Source organism: Rhopalosiphum padi, chromosome 1 (assembly GCF_020882245.1).
Source record: "Rhopalosiphum padi isolate XX-2018 chromosome 1, ASM2088224v1, whole genome shotgun sequence".
Lineage (NCBI taxonomy): Eukaryota > Metazoa > Arthropoda > Insecta > Hemiptera > Aphididae > Rhopalosiphum > Rhopalosiphum padi.
The window spans coordinates 80,205,459-80,225,241 of NC_083597.1; the positions used below are offsets into that span (position 1 = coordinate 80,205,459).

Consider the following 19,783-nt stretch of genomic DNA (forward strand, 5'->3'; position numbering starts at 1 on the left):
TTTTTGAAACCATTCATAACTTAAAAATCACTTTAATATACTTATAAAGTAAAATTAATGGAAATACTAAACGTACCTAATAACAATTTATTTATTTATAATATTTAAAAACCGGATAAGTCCAATTCGCATGATATTTAATTTTTTTTTTTTAATAGACGCGTACACAGCGTATTGTAAGTTGATAAATCATAAATGGTTCATTGTTGATAAAACAAATATAATTGTATATGTATAATATCCATTATAAAGTGAGCGCGTTTTATAGCAGTCACTATTTCAAATGTTTTCATATGAATCATTTCAGATATATTTAAATTATTAAATTGTCAGATGAATTAAACACATATATTAGAATATATTATATTATACTAAACAATTTAGAGCATTCCAAAAAAATATACATATTAAGCTAATCAATAATTACAATAAACCATTGTGTAAGTTTTTTCTCGAAGAACTCGAAACAACTATTTACTAAAAAATATTAATTTTGTTTTGTCTAATGAATAGTAACAACCTGAGTTATAATTATAACGTATGTTTAAAATTTTACTTTACTGAAATATTATTTAGAGTCATAGTACAATATAACATATTTTAAGAAAACATTTTACTTTTTCATTATATATTCATAGATAATTAAATAATATTGTGTTCATTAATAACATCCGTATCAAATAATTGCTTAATTCATACATTTTGGAATAAATAATCATTTATATATATATATATATATATATATATATATAAGTACATCATAAACTTTACATTACAATGGTATACTATTTTTTGTATATATCTTTGATGGTATGTATTTCTCGTATACAGAAAATAAAAATGTACAAACTAAAGAGAAAATTTTTAAAGCGAGTTCTGTAGAGAAAACCATTTTTAGTAAAAGAATTGAATATTTTCAGGAATGCAGTTACGGATGAAGGAAATGAGAATAACAGCTTTAGGCAATTCATCTTCTATACTTTTTAGTTTTTTTTAGTGTTTTACATAAACATAATTAAATGACAAAACTAATTACGTTTAAATTACTATATAAAATGTGTTTTTTTGTTTAGCTTTTATTTCAATTATTAGTTTAGATGAATATTTAATGAATTATTTTTATGGTTATTATGCTAGGAACACACTTAATCAAATGCCAATCTCAGAGCTATTACTATATGTTAATTACACAAAAACTCTGTGAATAAATATAATAATTAATTTTAAAAGTTATACCTTCTAAAATCTAAATAGCTGCTACTGACTAGTCCAGTTACAATAAATGTATAGACTATTTAATAAGTAAATTATTGAATTGAACCAATTTATGTTAAATTATTGTAATTAATCAATTTAATTATTTTGATAAATTTTAACAAAATTATATTATTAAATATTTGTTCATCGTTTTAATTACATTAAATTAATTTGTATAACATAATATAATATAGTTTAATAATTCAAAATTTTACATTTTTGATATCTAGTTTATATTTTGAGAACATTTAATATGATAAATAAATTTTATTATTTATTGAATGTAATAGTTTAATTTTTATCTAATATAAAGAAAAGTTTTATAAATGTATTATTTACTTGTATTATGTACACAAACATATCTAAAGAATTAAATACATGTTATAATATAAGAATACGTCACTCGTGGGTGGTTAAGTACAAAAAATATTTATATGAATATTGAATATTTAAAATAGGTTTTTAATACTATTTTTTAATGTTTAATAATAAAGTAATTTCCAATCACCACTTATGTTTTATTTTAATGCAAACGCAATATTAAATTATTTAAATGGCAATATTCGTCGTGACATATTGTATTATTTTATACATAATAACGATACGTCCGCCTAGACAACATATTATTATTATATTTTACCAGTTTCTAATTACTTTTTTTTTAAACTTACCTAATATACCGAGCCTGTAGTTTAACGTGACGACAACCAATTCCGCGTTGCTGGCTAACACTCGTCCGTCGTACGGGTTTCCGGAATTCCACTCGTACGATTCTCCGTGTATGAAAACCAGTACGGGATACTTGCGGACGATTCTACTCCCTAAAACAAGTAATTAACAAAAAGGTTATTGTGATTTTCTTATTTTTATGCCATAAATAATATTTTTTTACTGACAGTAAAAATAGCTCAACTCCCAGAGGAAGACTTAGCGAGCAATAGACCGCAGCCAAACGACGTTTTGGTCCAACGAGAAATTTACCATAAAACTCACGGTTTTACGATAATACCGGTTACAGCTATCGATCTATCGACGTCCGTCTCAGACGGTGGATGCGTGCGTATTTATTATTTTTCAATTTTACCTTTGGCTCTCTAACGAAAATAAGCTAATCTTAAACTCAATACATATAGATGTTATTTTTTTCTATAAAAAAAATAACTTGTCTAAAACTTTACGTCTATATAATACAGGTATATAATATATATTTACAAATTCATAAACCGTATACGTATTCGCTCAAATATTCTTAGATCGAGCAAAGCCATATTATATTATATATACCTACCCGCAGGTATATATTCATACGTTGAAAAACATAATATGAATAATGGGATGAATAAGTAACAGGCGGCAGACCTGTGAGTTTTGAGATACGGAGACGTATTTTACGATGATGGGTTTTTTCTACTTATACGCGTGTATACAGTGCACACTGCATCTAAGTAAGTCGAAGATGCTGAATATGAACTAGCTTTAAATGAATTCTACTCGAATACGACTCGGGCGTATCTCGCATAAACTCGTATAATATGTAAGATTTGAATATGAACACCCGAGACGAAGCCATCATAAAAGCAAAATTACTGTTTATTTAGGTCAAGTAAAATCCAAATACATTGTAATTCTATATTTTATGCCAATCAATGGTATATGACTGGATTTGGTATGTTAAGTTTTATGTTTGACGCACACAAAATAGTACTGCTGGTATTCATATGCATTGACGAAACGTGAAATAACACGAGTGAAGTCTCATACTCTCATTAAAAATATTTGAACAATTCCAATTACGTACTCAGGTCAGATTTCAAAACAGCCTCGTGTACCTATGTATACACACACGTACACACACACATATATATATATTTATAAGTTTCATATATTTACAGGTGGTTATATTTTGTTTTTCGTAAAGCTTTGACAGCATTATTTCAATAAATTATGAGTGCTAGCAAATTGATATTAACAAAACTTCGAAAGCCAACTGCTATTAATATATAGCAACTCTATTGCTTTTCTATTGCTTCAAGTGTATACCTAGAAACTTTTTTTTTCAATATCGTGTCAAACATAACTCGTATATACCCGTTGTGCACTTTTGCCTACTTCCAAAATTCAATATTGAAGTCATTGGAATAGTTTTCAAAACGTTCAATGACTTGTCCATTATTTATAGGCGTTCAACGAGGTCACGCGACATTAAGAAACTTTTGCCGTTTACGTTTTCAAACTTGTTACGTATTATGTTTAAAAGGATCTGAAACGTTCAAGTAATAATACACTCACATACTTTATAAAGTTTAGGTATAAATCTGTAAAAAAAATACCAAATAATTACATAGAAAAAAATTGCTGAGTTACAATTAAAATCGAATTGCATTAGGCGTTTTATACACACACATACATATATATACATATATAAATATATATATTATATTAAACTTAATCCACGCTATGTTTATATACTATTATATTAATGCAATACGAAATTTCACCAATATCAGGTCTATCGTGCTCAAAACGCGGTATATTACCGTATTTCATAATGTAATGTTTAAGTCTACTTAAACTCGGGCTTAGATCAGACTCGCGAATCTCTTATTCTTCTCCGCGCGCCGTATTTTTAAGTGTGCGGGATTACGACTGGGCGCACTATATACATTATACATATATTTATAGTGTCATATTATATATCATATTACGCGTATAATAATATTTATTATATCGCGCATTTATACACCGAAAACATCCGAAATATACGTAAAAAAAATTTTGCATTCGATCTCAAAGTCGTGATCCTACTATGAGATGATCGCATACGATAAAAATATATATAGATAATATGTAGCATAGTAGAGTTGTAGTGATCTTTCGAATTGTTGTCCGTCAGTCAGCCACCTTCGGGTCGGTCGTAGTCGAAATACGCTATTTACATCGACGTAATACCCGCGGGAAGCTTTTAAAAAAGGATTTTATTTTCGTCCCACCTCGTGGCGTATATAATGTATATATTTTCTATTGTACATAGTAGTTGCACTCGGCCTGCTCCAGACGTACAAGTTACCGGTGGTGGGCGGTAAGGTCTGCCGTCGAGGGTCGTCGAGGAACCACCGGCGAATAGGATTCCATGTCGGTAGGTATATAATATTATACTAGGTAACGGAAAGTTACAAGTGTATATACGTATTATACATATTATATGTATAGGTATACAAACATACGTCTCGGGCGATTTATTAATCAAGGGAAACGCTGGTAGATCGGTCGGTGTTCTCCGAATGCGGACGGGAAAGTGGTCGGAGAAGAGGTGAGATTAAAACTTTACCCAAAACACACTCTTCGCGAATACGGTATATATATACATATTATACACACAGTTTCGGGACGGGCTAGGCCCCGTGTCCATTTAGGATCGCGTTACGGGTGCGGCACACAACAATAGAACATCTGTTGCCGTACACAGCACAACATTAGGTCTGGATTGCGGTGGCAAGCGTGCGCCGCCTTAACCGTTGCGATCCAGTGTTTTGCGTTTTGTTTGGAAAACACTATATACACAATATACATTATACATGTATATATTTAATATGTATATTATATATTATGCTGACGGATTAACATGATACTAAACCGTGAAGACGTGCCCCGTGGACGTACACCGGCGCCGGCCGACGAAACAGTCGAGATTGACCTACGCGCGCGGAGTCCCGTGTGCGAGGGGGCGATCACACTCCCGCGCCGCCACAGTTCGTATAAGCCGCGCGAGGTGTCGGGATCGTGGGAACGAAATTCTGACACAAAGAGCTCAACATTTAAATGAACACCGTGTGGTTTTACCACGCATACGATAGCATGTTGTCGCACACGTTCAGAAATCGTACCGATGTCATAACGACAACCAAAATAATAATAATAATAATATGACATAGAGTATAATAGTAGAAATTACAGCGGTGCGATACGGACATACATATTATTGAGAGTGATTCGTACAAAAACGGATGTATCGATAACGATAATAATATAGTACCTATATAATGGCAGGCACATACACACACAAGACGACATACTATATTATTTTCGAATAACATTTTTATTGTAAACAGCGAACTTAAAGCAACATTAATGACTAATACTAATACATTAATTCGTATTCTATGAGAAAGATTACGTATGCCTCGCCGAAAGAAGTCTAAGCGTGTAACAGTGGGTGGGAAATAGCGTGGCGTCGTGATTACGATTTTCCTGTTAATTCGAATTGCAAACGAAATACGTAATACGTATATTATACTGAATATACGTAATTTGCAATGGAGGAAAAAAAGTATAAGCTTTGTATTATATATTCAGATATTCTGTAACGATAACAAATTTGCGCATTATTATAACGGTATAAATGTACAAACCACGAATGATTTATGTGCGAACGATGATTATGATGAACAGTTAATAATTATATCACAAAAATTACACAAAACAAAAAGATTTAAAAAAATCGTATGACAATAAACAAAAAAAAAAAAATTACTACAAATGGTTATGAAAAGTATTTTTAATATCAATATTTGTGACGCACAAACGATATATTATTATCGGTTTGCAGTAGGTATTTTCTCATAAAATGAATACCCGTATAATAATATAATGTGCAATTACAAATATGTATACGAATATAATATTATGCATGGGGAACGATTTATTTCATAATTATTCATCAGTGATATGTTACCGAGGTTTCTTTTCCTCTTTATCGACTTTATCGACATCCCCTTTTGAATATTCCTCACTTCTCTATTTTCTGGCGACGTCTTATCGACACTCGGGGCTGATTAATGGCTTCAAGAACATATCGCTGTCATTAGGAACCCTTCTCTCACTTTTCTACTGACAACACAATCTCGACATTAACGCGAAGTCTGAGTTTTATCGAAAACCACTCAAAAAGCTGTTAAAAAGTTACATTTTATTCGTATATAAACATGCGTCAACAACATCTTACAAACATTGAAACACTTCTACAAATTTAACAGACAACAATAGTAAAATTGCTGAAATGTTAGTTTTAAAGAATGAAATGTCATGTCTCCTTGGAAAATAATGTGTTATTTAATTAAAAAATGCATTATTATATTGAGTTGATGAGTTATTGTTATAATTTATAAAAACAGTTCTATGTTATTAGACACTGCTAAGGATAATGACGAACTGTTTTTAGTTCCTCAAGAATTAAAATGAAAAATAAAAAGTTTCTAGATGTAATGTCGGCTATATAACACTAAGCAAACAAAAAAAATAATTGTTATTATACATTATATAGTGCAATAATAATTTTAAGTTGAAAATTCACAGTCATAAATACATATTAAAATAAAATATTATATGGAAGGGTGCACGAGTAAGACAAAAACATAAAATATAATAATAAAAAAAAACAATACGAAATTACAACCGTCTTGAAGTAACTGTATTTATTTTTTTGTATAAACTGAGAACAAAAATTCATAATATAAGTAGGTGTAGCTCAATAGCTAATGTCTAAATAATTTTTAAATATTCGAGTAGTTAAAAATAATATTATCTTTTGCTTACATTTTCAAATTGATATAATGTTGTCAGATAACGGTTCGTATTTTGTGCATATGGATATATGGGTGACGGGACTTTGCTTAATGACTCTTGAACGACCGATATCGTTCTATCTACGAGAATAAACTTTTCAAATTGAATAATAATAATGTTTATACACAGAACTCGTAGGTAATATTATTATTATATTACCTATATTTTAACCGACATGAGGTACGTTTCCGGAACAATTATTTTAATGGATACCTATGTTTTTGTTTACTATGGTATACAATTCTTGGCGGATTGTCAATGTGTATACTTAACTAGTGGTTTTATTCACTAGATAGAATTAATTTTAATTTTCAGTCTCGTATAATCGTAACGGTATTTTAACACAACTAGAAATTTATATGACATTATGCATTCGTAGGTAATTTATACGTCAACAATTCCGGTGGAAATACTCGGATTTAATTTCATCGGTATCACTAAGGGGCGTTAAAAACTGAGAACAACGGTTGTGAATCATCCACAAAAACCTGTATGAAGTATAGCTGAAAGGTGTGTTTATATGTTTAGTTTGGAAAGGTCTTAGGTGTAATGAATTTTCCCACACACCATTGCCACTATAATGTATATGTATCATAACATTGCATTGAGTACATTTCTAACCGAAAATACAGAAAAAAATGAAAACGAAATAAAATATATCTTTCAGCCATATAATATAATTATATTCTGTTATATTAAATATAAACGCCGCATAAACGGTAAATCAAAAAAAAAAAATTGCTTATTTTATATTCCTGTTATGATAAATTGTGGATTTCACTTTTTTTTCCACAAGTTGGAAAACATTTAACACCACTAATAATAATACTTTTAAGATTGATGAATAATATTTTTTAACAAAGTACTTTGTAGTAGGAAACTCTGTAATATGTTATTGATATTTAGTTAAATTTTATAATAATAATAATAATTTAATAACTATTGTTATATACCAACAAATAAAAAGAAAGAAAACATTCAATAGGAAAATGTTGTATTTTTATAATGTATATAGAAACAGAGTAAAGTATATTATAATCGAAAATCGTGTTGAAACATACAGCATTTCCTTAAGATTTGAATAAAAATGTGTAATACATAAAAACCGTGGACTGATGCTCATAAATAATATCAAACAGTAAATAAAGCGAGGTGGACAAATAATAATTTCAAGATGAAAGAGAACAAAGAATTTAAATTTGATTTTAAGAGATATTACATGCTTCATTTTGGGACGACAGTATTTATGTGAACAGCAAATGAAACGAACGGATCAAGGTCCCAGCGTACCATACGTATATTGATGGAAAATACGGTAATGTTTTGAGCACGGGGAGCTTATTCGGGTCCGAATACATGCATCACGTTTCTCGTTTTAGCGAGCGGGAAAGAAAAAAAAAAGAAAATAATATGTTTCACCATGCGCGCGCGCGCACGCTTCTATTTATTTTATCTCGTATTTTATGATATATTGCGGTAAGAGTAGTTTTTCAACGGACGACGACCGTTTATTCCGTGTGAGGAGTAGCCCGAAATTCGATCAGCGTATAAAAGTATACGGCGCGGAACGGGGCGGCGGCGGAGAAAGCGCGGCGTGCACGCTGCGAAAACACGAAACGTATATATCGAGCAGAAAAGAGCCAGTTTACTTAAATAATAAAAATAAAAAAAAAAAAAGTGGAAAAAGTAGAAAAATAGAAAAATAGAAAAAAAAATCTAGGGAAAAAGAATAGAGGAAAACTGCCCATAAAACGGCGAACTCCTCCCCGACGTTATTTTTATTTCATTCCCAGGCGTTACGGAGACCGGCGGAATAACCCTCACGACACTTTCGAATTGAAAAATCGGTTTTCACAAAGTGCTCTGTTGAGAATCGTATAACCGGGTCGGCAGCTGCAGTACTGCGGTGGACAAATGAAATGAAAAAAAAAAAAAAAATACTGCGAAGAAGAAGGAAGAAGAAGAAGAAAAACGCCAACGTAATGGTGCCATCGCCCGCGATTCCGCGTGTGCGCGTATACACTACAGTTGTACATGTGTGTACGTGTGTAGGTACCTAACTGTATCGTTTCGGTTATTGGCCGACGTCGGATCGAACGTAATGCAGTCGAGAAAGTGATACCTATACGCATAAACAACTAACCTGAATGGCTGACCCGACTAACAATGACCGATACGAGGATGACTTGATATGGAAAAATGTCGAGATCGAAAACGATTATAACGACACAGAAAAACGTGGAATATGCTATTATTGTTATAAGTTTATAACATATATATATTATTAAAAAAAATATTTAATCCGACGGATGTATAACGATTGTGTCTCGTAGGTACAAAATCGTTAAAACGTTTCTGTCATCACAGCGGTGGAATTGCCGTTGATAAGCTCGAACGTACGATTCAGTTTTATGTATAATGCTTTGGAAACGGTTCCGGTAAAAAAACTGTCGTGCTTAATGCACCCGATACGACGATAATCGATTGTAATAATTATTATTCATTATTGTTTTGCTTCATTATTTTTCGAAAAGATATAAAAAAAATTCTTTCGATCTGTAAACGTACCTACTATAAAAAAAATGTTCATTATTATTTTTATTTTCACAACCAATAAATGTAAAATATACGATAACCAAATCGGAAAATATTAATGAATAAATGATTTATTATTTTATTTTCATTCGGTACTAAAGGGAGGAAAATTAAAAAAATCAAGACTTTGTTGAGTACGACGAAGAAAATGTTTGTTGATTGCGTCTGGGTTTATAGTGTTGACATGACACCAACTTTGTTCGAAATAATCAATTTCGTGGTACAAAAACTTTTAACTAATCGTAAGTACATTTATAAATATAAATATATACATAGATAGTATATATTCACAACACACAAAGTTTTAATTAATTTAAACTGTGCACGTTTATTTTATGCACCAAATTTTATTTCTAGTGATCATGTTAGCACAAAATCAACACCGAACGTATTATTATTAATAATAAATTCGCGTAGACGTTTATTAACCGCGAGAAAATGAAACAATCTGTCTGTCGCTATTATAACCGCGTTTCACGTACGGCGAGCAGCAGCTATCATTGGTTCTTCGAGTAAAATAACAATAAACGTGTATGCATATTGCTCCTGTAGTGCAGAAAGTCAAAATTACACAGGAAATGTGGTTTAATAATATTATTATTATCACACTAAATTGCGTAAGGGAATGGGACTATACGAATCGAGAAAATATTATTATGCCTATAACACGTGGCGGTGTTTGTGAAATAACGTACGATTTATGACAATGGGACCATAAACATATACTGCATATTTCAAAACCGAACATTATGCACACGCGTAAAGTTTTGCGTTTCAAACTACTGACATTTTATTTACTTAGACATATTATTATTATATTATACTAGTTGTATATGGTATTATAACATTATATTTACCTACTTTATACGGTAACCGAACTATTAATAATTTTCGTAGGACTACTCGCGACTACGCAAATCCTAATATTAATTTATAACTAATAATGTTATTAACCGGAATTACATTTATTATATGTATTATTATGTAAATTGAGCAGGTTTAATGCTTGGAATTTGCTAAAAATAAAATGTTATTTACATTCCAATCTCATTAGAATGTCAGTTTCAAACATCTATGTTCTATATAAACTAATAATTAGTAATTAGTATAAATTAAAATTTAAAATATATTAAATAATAACATGAAAGCAAATTTGGCGATGAAAACTGATTAACATTTTAAGTCAAAACAAGAAAGTACTTTTAATCAACTGCTGTATAAATATAAAATATATTTATTAAATTACATTTTCCTTTTATAAATATTTTTACTTCCTTAACGAACTAAAAAGAATATATATATACATTTTTGTATTTTCAAACCGCGTTGTTTTCTGGAAAGTACCTATATAATAATACAATTTCCATTACCATCTGACGGTCGAACAATATCGTATCTAAATCGATTTATTTTGGATAAATAATTTAAGAATTTAAGATAGAAAAATATTATCGATCTTTACATTGAAAAAAAGAAGTTTTTTCTACCGTCATGAACATGATACAAGTATTATATCATATTAAGTAAGCTCGATGAACTGGAGTACATGTCTGATTAAAAGAAACCAGATTTTTTTTTTCTATTATAAAAAAGAATAAACTATTTAAAAAATAAAATAAAAGTGGGTCACGTCCCGTGGGTAAGATGACATATTTATTTTTGACGTCGAGAATTTTTCTATACAAAAAAAAAAAGGATGAAAGAAAAGTTGAAAAATAAAATATTGTCGACCAGATATATAATATAATCGAATACAGTATTATTATAACCATTGTTTTCGAAAAACCGTTTCTATGCTTGCACCACTACAAGTCTACAACTATACTACAGCGATCCCTTCAATTATGAAACTTTTCCCTCGAGACTCGATTATGTATATAATAACAATATACGTATAATGTCGGTATACGGTGTATATATGTTTATACGTTACGATCTGCATTGCCAAATCAAATTTACAATATGGCCACTGCGCGATTTTACGTGTTTTTACGCTGTAGAGATCGATCGTGGCCACGTGGATGAGACGACGCGGTCGATAGAAGAGGAGTGGTAGGCGAGAAAACACCGTGTACAATACATTATAATGTTTAAGAAGAACATCCGTATATCGATATAAATAGTCTCGTATAATAACGTGCACACGACGTTTGGGTACAAATTGGCTTTTAACCGTTGTGCGTTTGTGACGACGACGACGATGACAATGGCTGTGATCATCACCAAAACGGGGTTTTCGGGGAGAAAAATGCTTTCGGTACGCGCAATTTCAGAGCCGTGTGCACGCGAGCTTGTTATAAAAATGTTCAGTACAAAAACGTTTCAAACATGATTTTTTTATCGGCTTAGTTGAGGATTATTTTTCTGAATTTTTTTTTCTTGGAATCTATTTATTCCTTCACATATTTTAGAGTTTTTTTTTTAGAAAAAGAGGATTCTGTATGGCTCATAAATATCGGTACCATAGATAAAACGTTCTGTGTTCCAATTTATAATTAAAACAAAATTCAATGTCTAATAAATCAATAATAGAGATATGAGGAAACACAAAATGCCATCGCAAATAAGTGTATACAATCATACAATAATTGCCATTGTTGTAAAGTACTTCACAAGTGGAATGCTTTTCAATAAAGTAAAATGTTTAATTAGTTGATAACTAAAATTAGTAGTTTTAATATTAATAATATTTCAATTTTATTTTTATTTACAATATTATATAAAGCCACTTTATTTTTATTATTATTATTTTTCTTTAATTTGAAATAAATATGTTTTATCAATAGAACGCTATGTTTTTAAAATATAAAATTGAGAAAAAAAAGTTCCAAGCGTTTTGTTTCGTAACTAGTAATTAATAATAAAAATGTTAGTTATTTAATATTTTGAATACCTTCTAAAATTAATATTTTTGTAATATACTAAATAAAATTAAATCGATGAAATAAAACTTCGTGAATTTTTCGATGCCAAATATTTCAAAATCACTTTGGCGGAAAGCACATTTTTTTTTTAATGTTTAAACCTAAAAAACGTTTGACTGAACAATTCTAATATCGTGGCATGGAACCCTTTGATTTCAAGCCCACGCAATGGCCAAATACACGAGAAAACGAGACGAGAACAGCGCGAGAAACGCTAGAAGAATGTAAAAAAAAAAAAAATTAACTCATATGGTCCGCGGCGAAATCACGCGGAAAAACGGTTGCGACAACCCTCCCCGGCGGTGCACTTGTATTTTATTGCGGCTATACAGTATGGGTTCGTGCTTTGTGTACTATCGTTGTTCGCCACGCCGCCGCCGCCGCCGCCGGACCGAAAACGAATAAGTCTCGAGCGGGCCACCTCGTACCGGTCAGGTACATATATATAGTGCACAAGACGTATAATAACTGGCGGATTATATTATGTTTCGCACGTGCCCGCCGGACGTAATGACTTTGCGAGAACGTTTTCATTTAACTGACGCGCCCCGCACCGGCGTATATTATTATTATTATTATTATTATTATATAATACCTGTGCAGCGGCGGCGTAGGTACGCGCGACGTTAACGACCGAGTGGACGGGTGTGTGTGTGGGGTGTGATATGATGGGTGGTGGTGGTGGGTCGGCAAATCGCGGAATACGCGTCATCATCAATCATCGGCGCGAGTGTAATAATAAGAACGTAGGAATAGGTATTTAAAGAAAAGAAAATATATTATATTAATTTAGAATGTTAAAAAAAAATAACGATTTTTCAATTTCTCGAAATATGAACTCGGGACTTTTGACGTTTTTGTTAGATAATCATAATAATATATTGTTATACGATCGAGTGTGAAATTTATAATATCTCGGAGGACTGCTGCAATGTGCGCACGACGAACGAAATCACAAACGCATTATTACTGCAACCGTCTTAAACAGATAAGAACAATAAACGACGGTAAAGAATTCCACAGAGTATTGCGCCGTACAACCGTAGATAAATATAATAATATATAAGATAAATACGAATACTACTCGGCAAACACAAGTATTGATTTATGTTGTTAACTACGTTCACATATGACTCGATTTGTATTGCTGATTATTATTGAAACTCTTTGACATTTTATAAACGATGCAGGTACGATAAACAGGAATTATATATTATAGGCGTTTTCTTTGGTTTCATACCGTACTTGGAAGTTGCGACTATTCGATTAAATTTTCTAAAATAAAATCGATTATCTGTACTATTTATTAGAACATATACCGTGGAAAAGACCTACAGCCGGTTGGATATCAATAAACGAGTTGAGAATATGTTATTTATAAATTTTAATCATGTATCAAGTACCGTGGATCAAGACGAGTTTTCATATGACTAAATGTTTAACTTAAAAAATGTCAGTGGATATTATTATTACGAGTGTTATCATCGTGTTCCTTATATACGTATTGAGTTCAATACTCCTGTGTTGACCAAACACAAAAATTACACAAATAATAGTTGAGCTTGTGATTCTGTAGAACATTATATGATTAATATATAAGTGCATTACCAGGTGTAGTGTTCACGTTACACCGACTGTTGAATAGTGTTGACTACGAAGAACTCCCTTCGGCAGTTTAAAAGCCTTACTGATCTTGAAAAATATTACTTATTTTCGGCGCCGCTGATATTAATACCATGCCTTGTTGTTTACACTTTTCGGTAGCAAACGATGATAAATATCGTCGAAATAAAATTACTTTGTGTAGTATAAGTTTAATGTAGGAAGTATTTACTGGTGCAATGGCAGATACCCCAGATGATGTAGTATATAGGTTTGACGGTAAAAATTCCGTTGGTTTTTTCGTTAATATTCATGAACTTGAAAATATATACTATATAATATACAAGTAGTCGAAATGCACGAATGCATTACCGGAAGACGGTTTTACAACACCTGCGCCGTCGACGAGCCGAGTTGTGTGCGCGCGATTCTTTTAACCTTTTTGCCAATTTTTTTTTTTTTTATTACTTTTAGTGGGTGGAAAAAAATGTGAACTTTGAAACTGCCACAGCTAATGGTCTGGAAACCCTTTTCTGCTTTTGTCGTTTTCTACTATCCTAGCTACAGGATCCTTTATTTATTTGTTTAAAGTTACAAGCGTAAAAGGGGAGAGACAGAGAAAATGTTAAAATAGATAAAAGAAGAAAAAAAAGTATACCTACCTACATAAAAAAGAAATTTGGATTTCAGTCTGTTCGATAACAACGTCGCGAACTGGTTGATAGTGTCGTTATACGACTTTAAACGATATTTAATATACCTACATCATAATATCACATGCATGCGGCAAGTAGATAATATGACGCGTATAATACAACATATATAGGTATAAGTATATAATATTTACTTTGTATGCATCGTGTGTAACTCTGATATTATTTGTGCGACCATTTAAAAGTTAAAAATAATCATATTATTTCACTTCATCATTATTTTTATTACGAGAATATATTTTATATTATGTATAATAATATATATATTATAATATTTATAAATAAAAAATAATAATATATTTTGGCTTATTCCTATAGTGGTTTTTTATAATATGTATATATCAGATGTACTTCAAAATGAAAAAATAAAGACATAGCAAAGACCTTGTTGTGCAATGAGCGACCAGATCATCTATTTAAGTCGACGTTTTAAATTATTTTTTCATTTATCTTGGAATTCATAAGCAAGCGAGTCAGTGGCGAGTAAAATTTTACGTAATACTGTTGCGCAATAATATTCATTTTATTGTAGCTTGGGTGAAATTGACATTTAATGGATTTAATAATTGTGTTCTTTAAAATTGTATCTATTAATTTATATTTTATTTACTGACTGTGTTTTAAATGCGGAATAACTGAATATAAATTCAGTCGCTCGAGTCTAACAACATGAGTTTGATTCACATTCACCGATTTACATGAAAATAATTAAAATATATTATCGTTCATCGAAATGAAGGGTATTTGTAAACTCCGCGAATTGTTTACTTTAATTTAAATCGAAACCCATACACATATACGTATAATGTACATATATGCATATATATACCTAAGTGATTTGGTTCAAAAATATGTGTATATACCTACGAGGCGCGGTTCATATTATATTGTACGTCGGAGCCCAGACATTATAAAAACAACAAGACAAGTATAAAACGTTCGAGTTTCCAATCATTTGAGACTGTTCTTATATTTTATGATAATATTATACTATTAAAAAAATTGCATTTATGCCAAAACGTTCGACAAACCGAGATGTTTAAAAGTATCCGATGCCGCACCGCCCCGGAAGCATTGGTATGATTATTTTAGATTGACATAGATAGATTGATATTTTCTATGGATAATATAATATTATACAATGAACCATCGTCACTGGAGTATACCACAATACACACAAGCGTACAACATCCCTGTATAGTACAAATAATAATATTGTTATGTTATATCGAGTAAAGTATATTTTTTTTAATAGTTTTTTTTTTTTTATCGGTCTTGAAATAATATAATTTCCCCTTCGGCTACTAAGGCCTATATCATTATATTTTATATGTACGAGTAAATTAAATTTTTTTTTAAAAAAAGAAGAATTTTATATTAAATAATTAGGTATTTATGAACATTGCAATAAAATAAATGTTGACTATATTAGTTTTAATAGATTTAGGTTTGTGAAAGTGAAGACGTTGTGTTGTTTTAGTAGGCGTCGGATTCACATTCAGTCTCTATTTGATTCGAGTTGGCTTCTTTGAAAATTGTATTTGTTAATCGTGCAATATTATTTTTAGTACCCACCAATTTTAATTCAAGTCTTATTAATTATAGAGCTTAGATTGTTAGCATGTCACCGATTCAATATTGTATCATGACTTTCAGTGTGGATGGATGGCCTTGAACATTTTCGATAAGGTATTTAAATCGCTCAAACTTTAATGGTATTTTTTTGTTTTACATGATAATCTTGCTGGTTCATTTATATTTTCGGAAAATTTGCATTTTTTTTTCGTTTGTGTGCCTTAATAATATTATTTGTTTGTCCATGTTTATATTCAGTTGGTGTAGTATTGTTTGTTCTTTCACTACTACTTTGTGAATCATAGATGTGGACTGATGAGTTGGCTTTTCTTTTAAGTCTTTTCCAGTTCTTTACAGGACTTATTACTCTATCACGTTCTTGAATTAATTGTGTATTATCTTGTATGTTGGATGTCTTGGAAATTTGACTGATTGGGATTGTGTCTTATTTATTATCAATAATAATTGATATGTTATTGCTTGTGACAGCATTGACTGTTTGGATATGTATGGTTTATTTCGTGTTTTATTTATTTGAATGATTTGATTAATAATGTGACTTTTTATCATTTAATTTTACTGCACTTTGAGGAGGTATGGTTTTTTCGATAACACGTTCATAAATATTCAATAATTTATGTAATTGTGAATGATTGCTACTAAAGTAGGTAGTTTTTTAAAGTCTTCCGGTATATTTGTCTACGATAACTGAGAATATTCTCGAATCCTACTACATGTATTCCGACTTCTAGATTAGAAATTAAGCCAACAGGTGTTATGTTGGCCTGATTATAATATTTGTAGTGTTATTTAATTGGGAATCGTTGGAAAGAAATTAGAAAATATAATTATTTTGTTTAGGTTAATCTTTGTATTTTGATTGGAGTATTAATTTTAAGAATAATTAAACACGTGAGTAAGTATGTAATAAGAAAGTATTGTAACATTTAAATTTAAATCGGTTATAGTGAAAGTTAAATAAATAGCTTAGTCCCTGAAATTAGAGTAACTTAGAGTTGGGAGAACGTCTACTATTGTTATTATTTAATTAATTAATTAAATAATAGATATGATGATCATATTAATAATAAAAAAGTTAAATTTTGAAATCAAATTTGTTCAATACGCATTTCGGTATCTTTGCGAATTGATCGAACCATTTCATCAGTTAACACTTTTAGAATTACTCAGAATATATGTTTTGATATGCTTACATATAAAATTTAGTATATTTTTAATAATGTTTTAATGTTAAGAAATATATTATGTCAACGAATTTAAAGTGATTCTGTAACACGATATTATAATATTATGTTATACTATAGTCTGTTATAATAATGCATAATAATATATAATATAAATGGTATTTATATAAGTATAGCTCGCTGTGGTTGAATTATACTTGATTTCGATTCATTACGTCGAAGCCACACGAAACAAAGTTGAGATAACAATGAAACGTATACATCGTAAAATTATGTATTATACTCGTACGGGCCGGGTCTTTTGCTTTTGTATCGATACAAAATGGCAAACTATTGAACATTGTAATCAACCGTAGGTACGTACAATACAAATATACCGTACAGATAGAAAGGTAGACACCGTTTAGGTACTTCGGTTCTAGTTACATTATTTAGGGCCTCTGAGTAGTGTAAGCCAAAGAGTGTATTATCCGGCACAGAATATACGCGGCTAACGTCGACATAATAATATAAAAATCCACTAACGATTCCGTGTTATTTCCGTAATACCACGTGTATATCTGTGGTATATGTATGTTATATATGTATATAAACACACGCGTTGTAACTGGAGTACATTTACGTTTGAAATGATAATATATGTTTACCCGATGCGAAAGAAAAGGAAAGGCCGTGCGTTACCGTAAACCCTTAAACCATTCGCAAATCGAGTTATCCATCTTGGAGAGCAAACGAAGAAACAAGGTCAAAAATTAAGTTGGTTTGTTCAAGAGTTCTCGTGTACCTACATACAACGGGCCGATTCTTTATTAGCACTTTTAATAAATGTGTACCCATACGTTTACTAGGGTCGAAATCAGACGTCGTGGTACGCGGGGGAAATGTAATTTCGTAGAGCTTTCGCGAACGGTATAAAAATACATAAACGCGTACCTACCTATACTCGGCTGTATACGTTCGGATGGGTTTTTTTTTTTAAATTTAAAACGTTGATATTTATCAATATCGCGGGAAAAATAAACTAGCAAATAATTACGAGAGCTTATATCGCTTTATTTTATATATTATATTATTTTTAATTTCCGATAAAAAATTCAATCACGTACACCGCGTGCCGCAAAATCCCGTAATAATAAACAAACGAGCACGTTTTGAATACGTAATTTTTGATAACAAAAAAAAAAATGAAAATAAAAAGTAAAAATAGGAAAAATAAAAATCGAAAATAAAAATAAAGTTGAAGAAAGATGAAAAATAAAAATAAAAAGAAGAAAAACAACAGTAGCCGAGTGTATATACTTTGTCGTTCACCCCATTCCATCACCGACTGCTGCCGCCACTGCCGGCTGACTGATGGTTGGCAATCGCATTCCGCCGAGCCTTACATAATTTCTCCGAGCGTGTTCCTCTATCTATATCTCTAACTCACTCGTTCCTCCACCTCACTCATCCGACCATTTCGCATGTACCTTTCGACGTCCATCTCTGTCTGCCCGTCTGCCTGTATATGTGTACGTCTGCAGTCTCTGCCTTCATATCTCTCTCCGGCCCGCCGCTCTCACACAAGCGACGACGACGACGACGACTACGGCGATGACTACGACGACGACGACGACGGCGACGGCGACTTACGCGCTGTTGTTATATTCTAGGCGAGAGATAAATTCACCACCAGGGACATTCCTAACAGACATGCGAAATGACTAGCAAAGTCACGGTAAATACTTTTATGGCGGTGGCCATACATTTTCGGGTGCCGCGCTACGGATGCAGTTTGTCCGTCATTATAGCAGGAACCGACTATTTTTATGCGCGTACATTTTTTTTCTCGTCTGTTTACGTGATTTTGTTGCTGAATAATGTTTTGGGCCGAATTGTATTTTTTTATTTGTTTAAAACATTAGGTACTTACGGATATCCCGACCCGGGTATTGTGAGATGCTACACGCGGTGTAGGTAAAATAATAAAGCACTGGCATGGAGTTCGGGTTAGCCGTACTTGGCCCGTCAGCTGTTTCAGGGAAACCCGTAGAAAATTTCTCCGAAACGCCTAAACTTTCTTCGTGTAATCCGATTATTTCATTTTCGTAAAATGCAATTATAAATCGAAGTTACTTCGAAAATTATTAACTATATTATATAGCTGGTATGATGGTACAATGTTAACGAATTATTAATATTATTTAATCTTATAGCAATCCCTTATATTAAGTTTTTCTAAGAAAAATGCTTAAATCGACCGGATTTCCACGTAAATCTTATGATGTCCAAAAAAAAAATTGATAAATTA

General features: G+C 31.3%; 1 protein-coding gene across 3 annotated transcripts in view; it reads right to left on the reverse strand.

Moving 5' to 3' along the window:
• The window catches only part of LOC132918123 (neuroligin-4, Y-linked-like), a 384,793-nt gene that overhangs the window by 55,389 nt on the left and 309,621 nt on the right, over positions 1 to 19,783 (reverse strand). For all 3 annotated transcript variants that reach the window (XM_060979228.1, XM_060979226.1, XM_060979227.1), the window contains one exon: positions 1,929 to 2,078. In XM_060979228.1, coding sequence (XP_060835211.1) covers positions 1,929 to 2,078 — 150 coding nt within the window. The remainder of the gene's footprint in view (positions 1 to 1,928; positions 2,079 to 19,783) is intronic.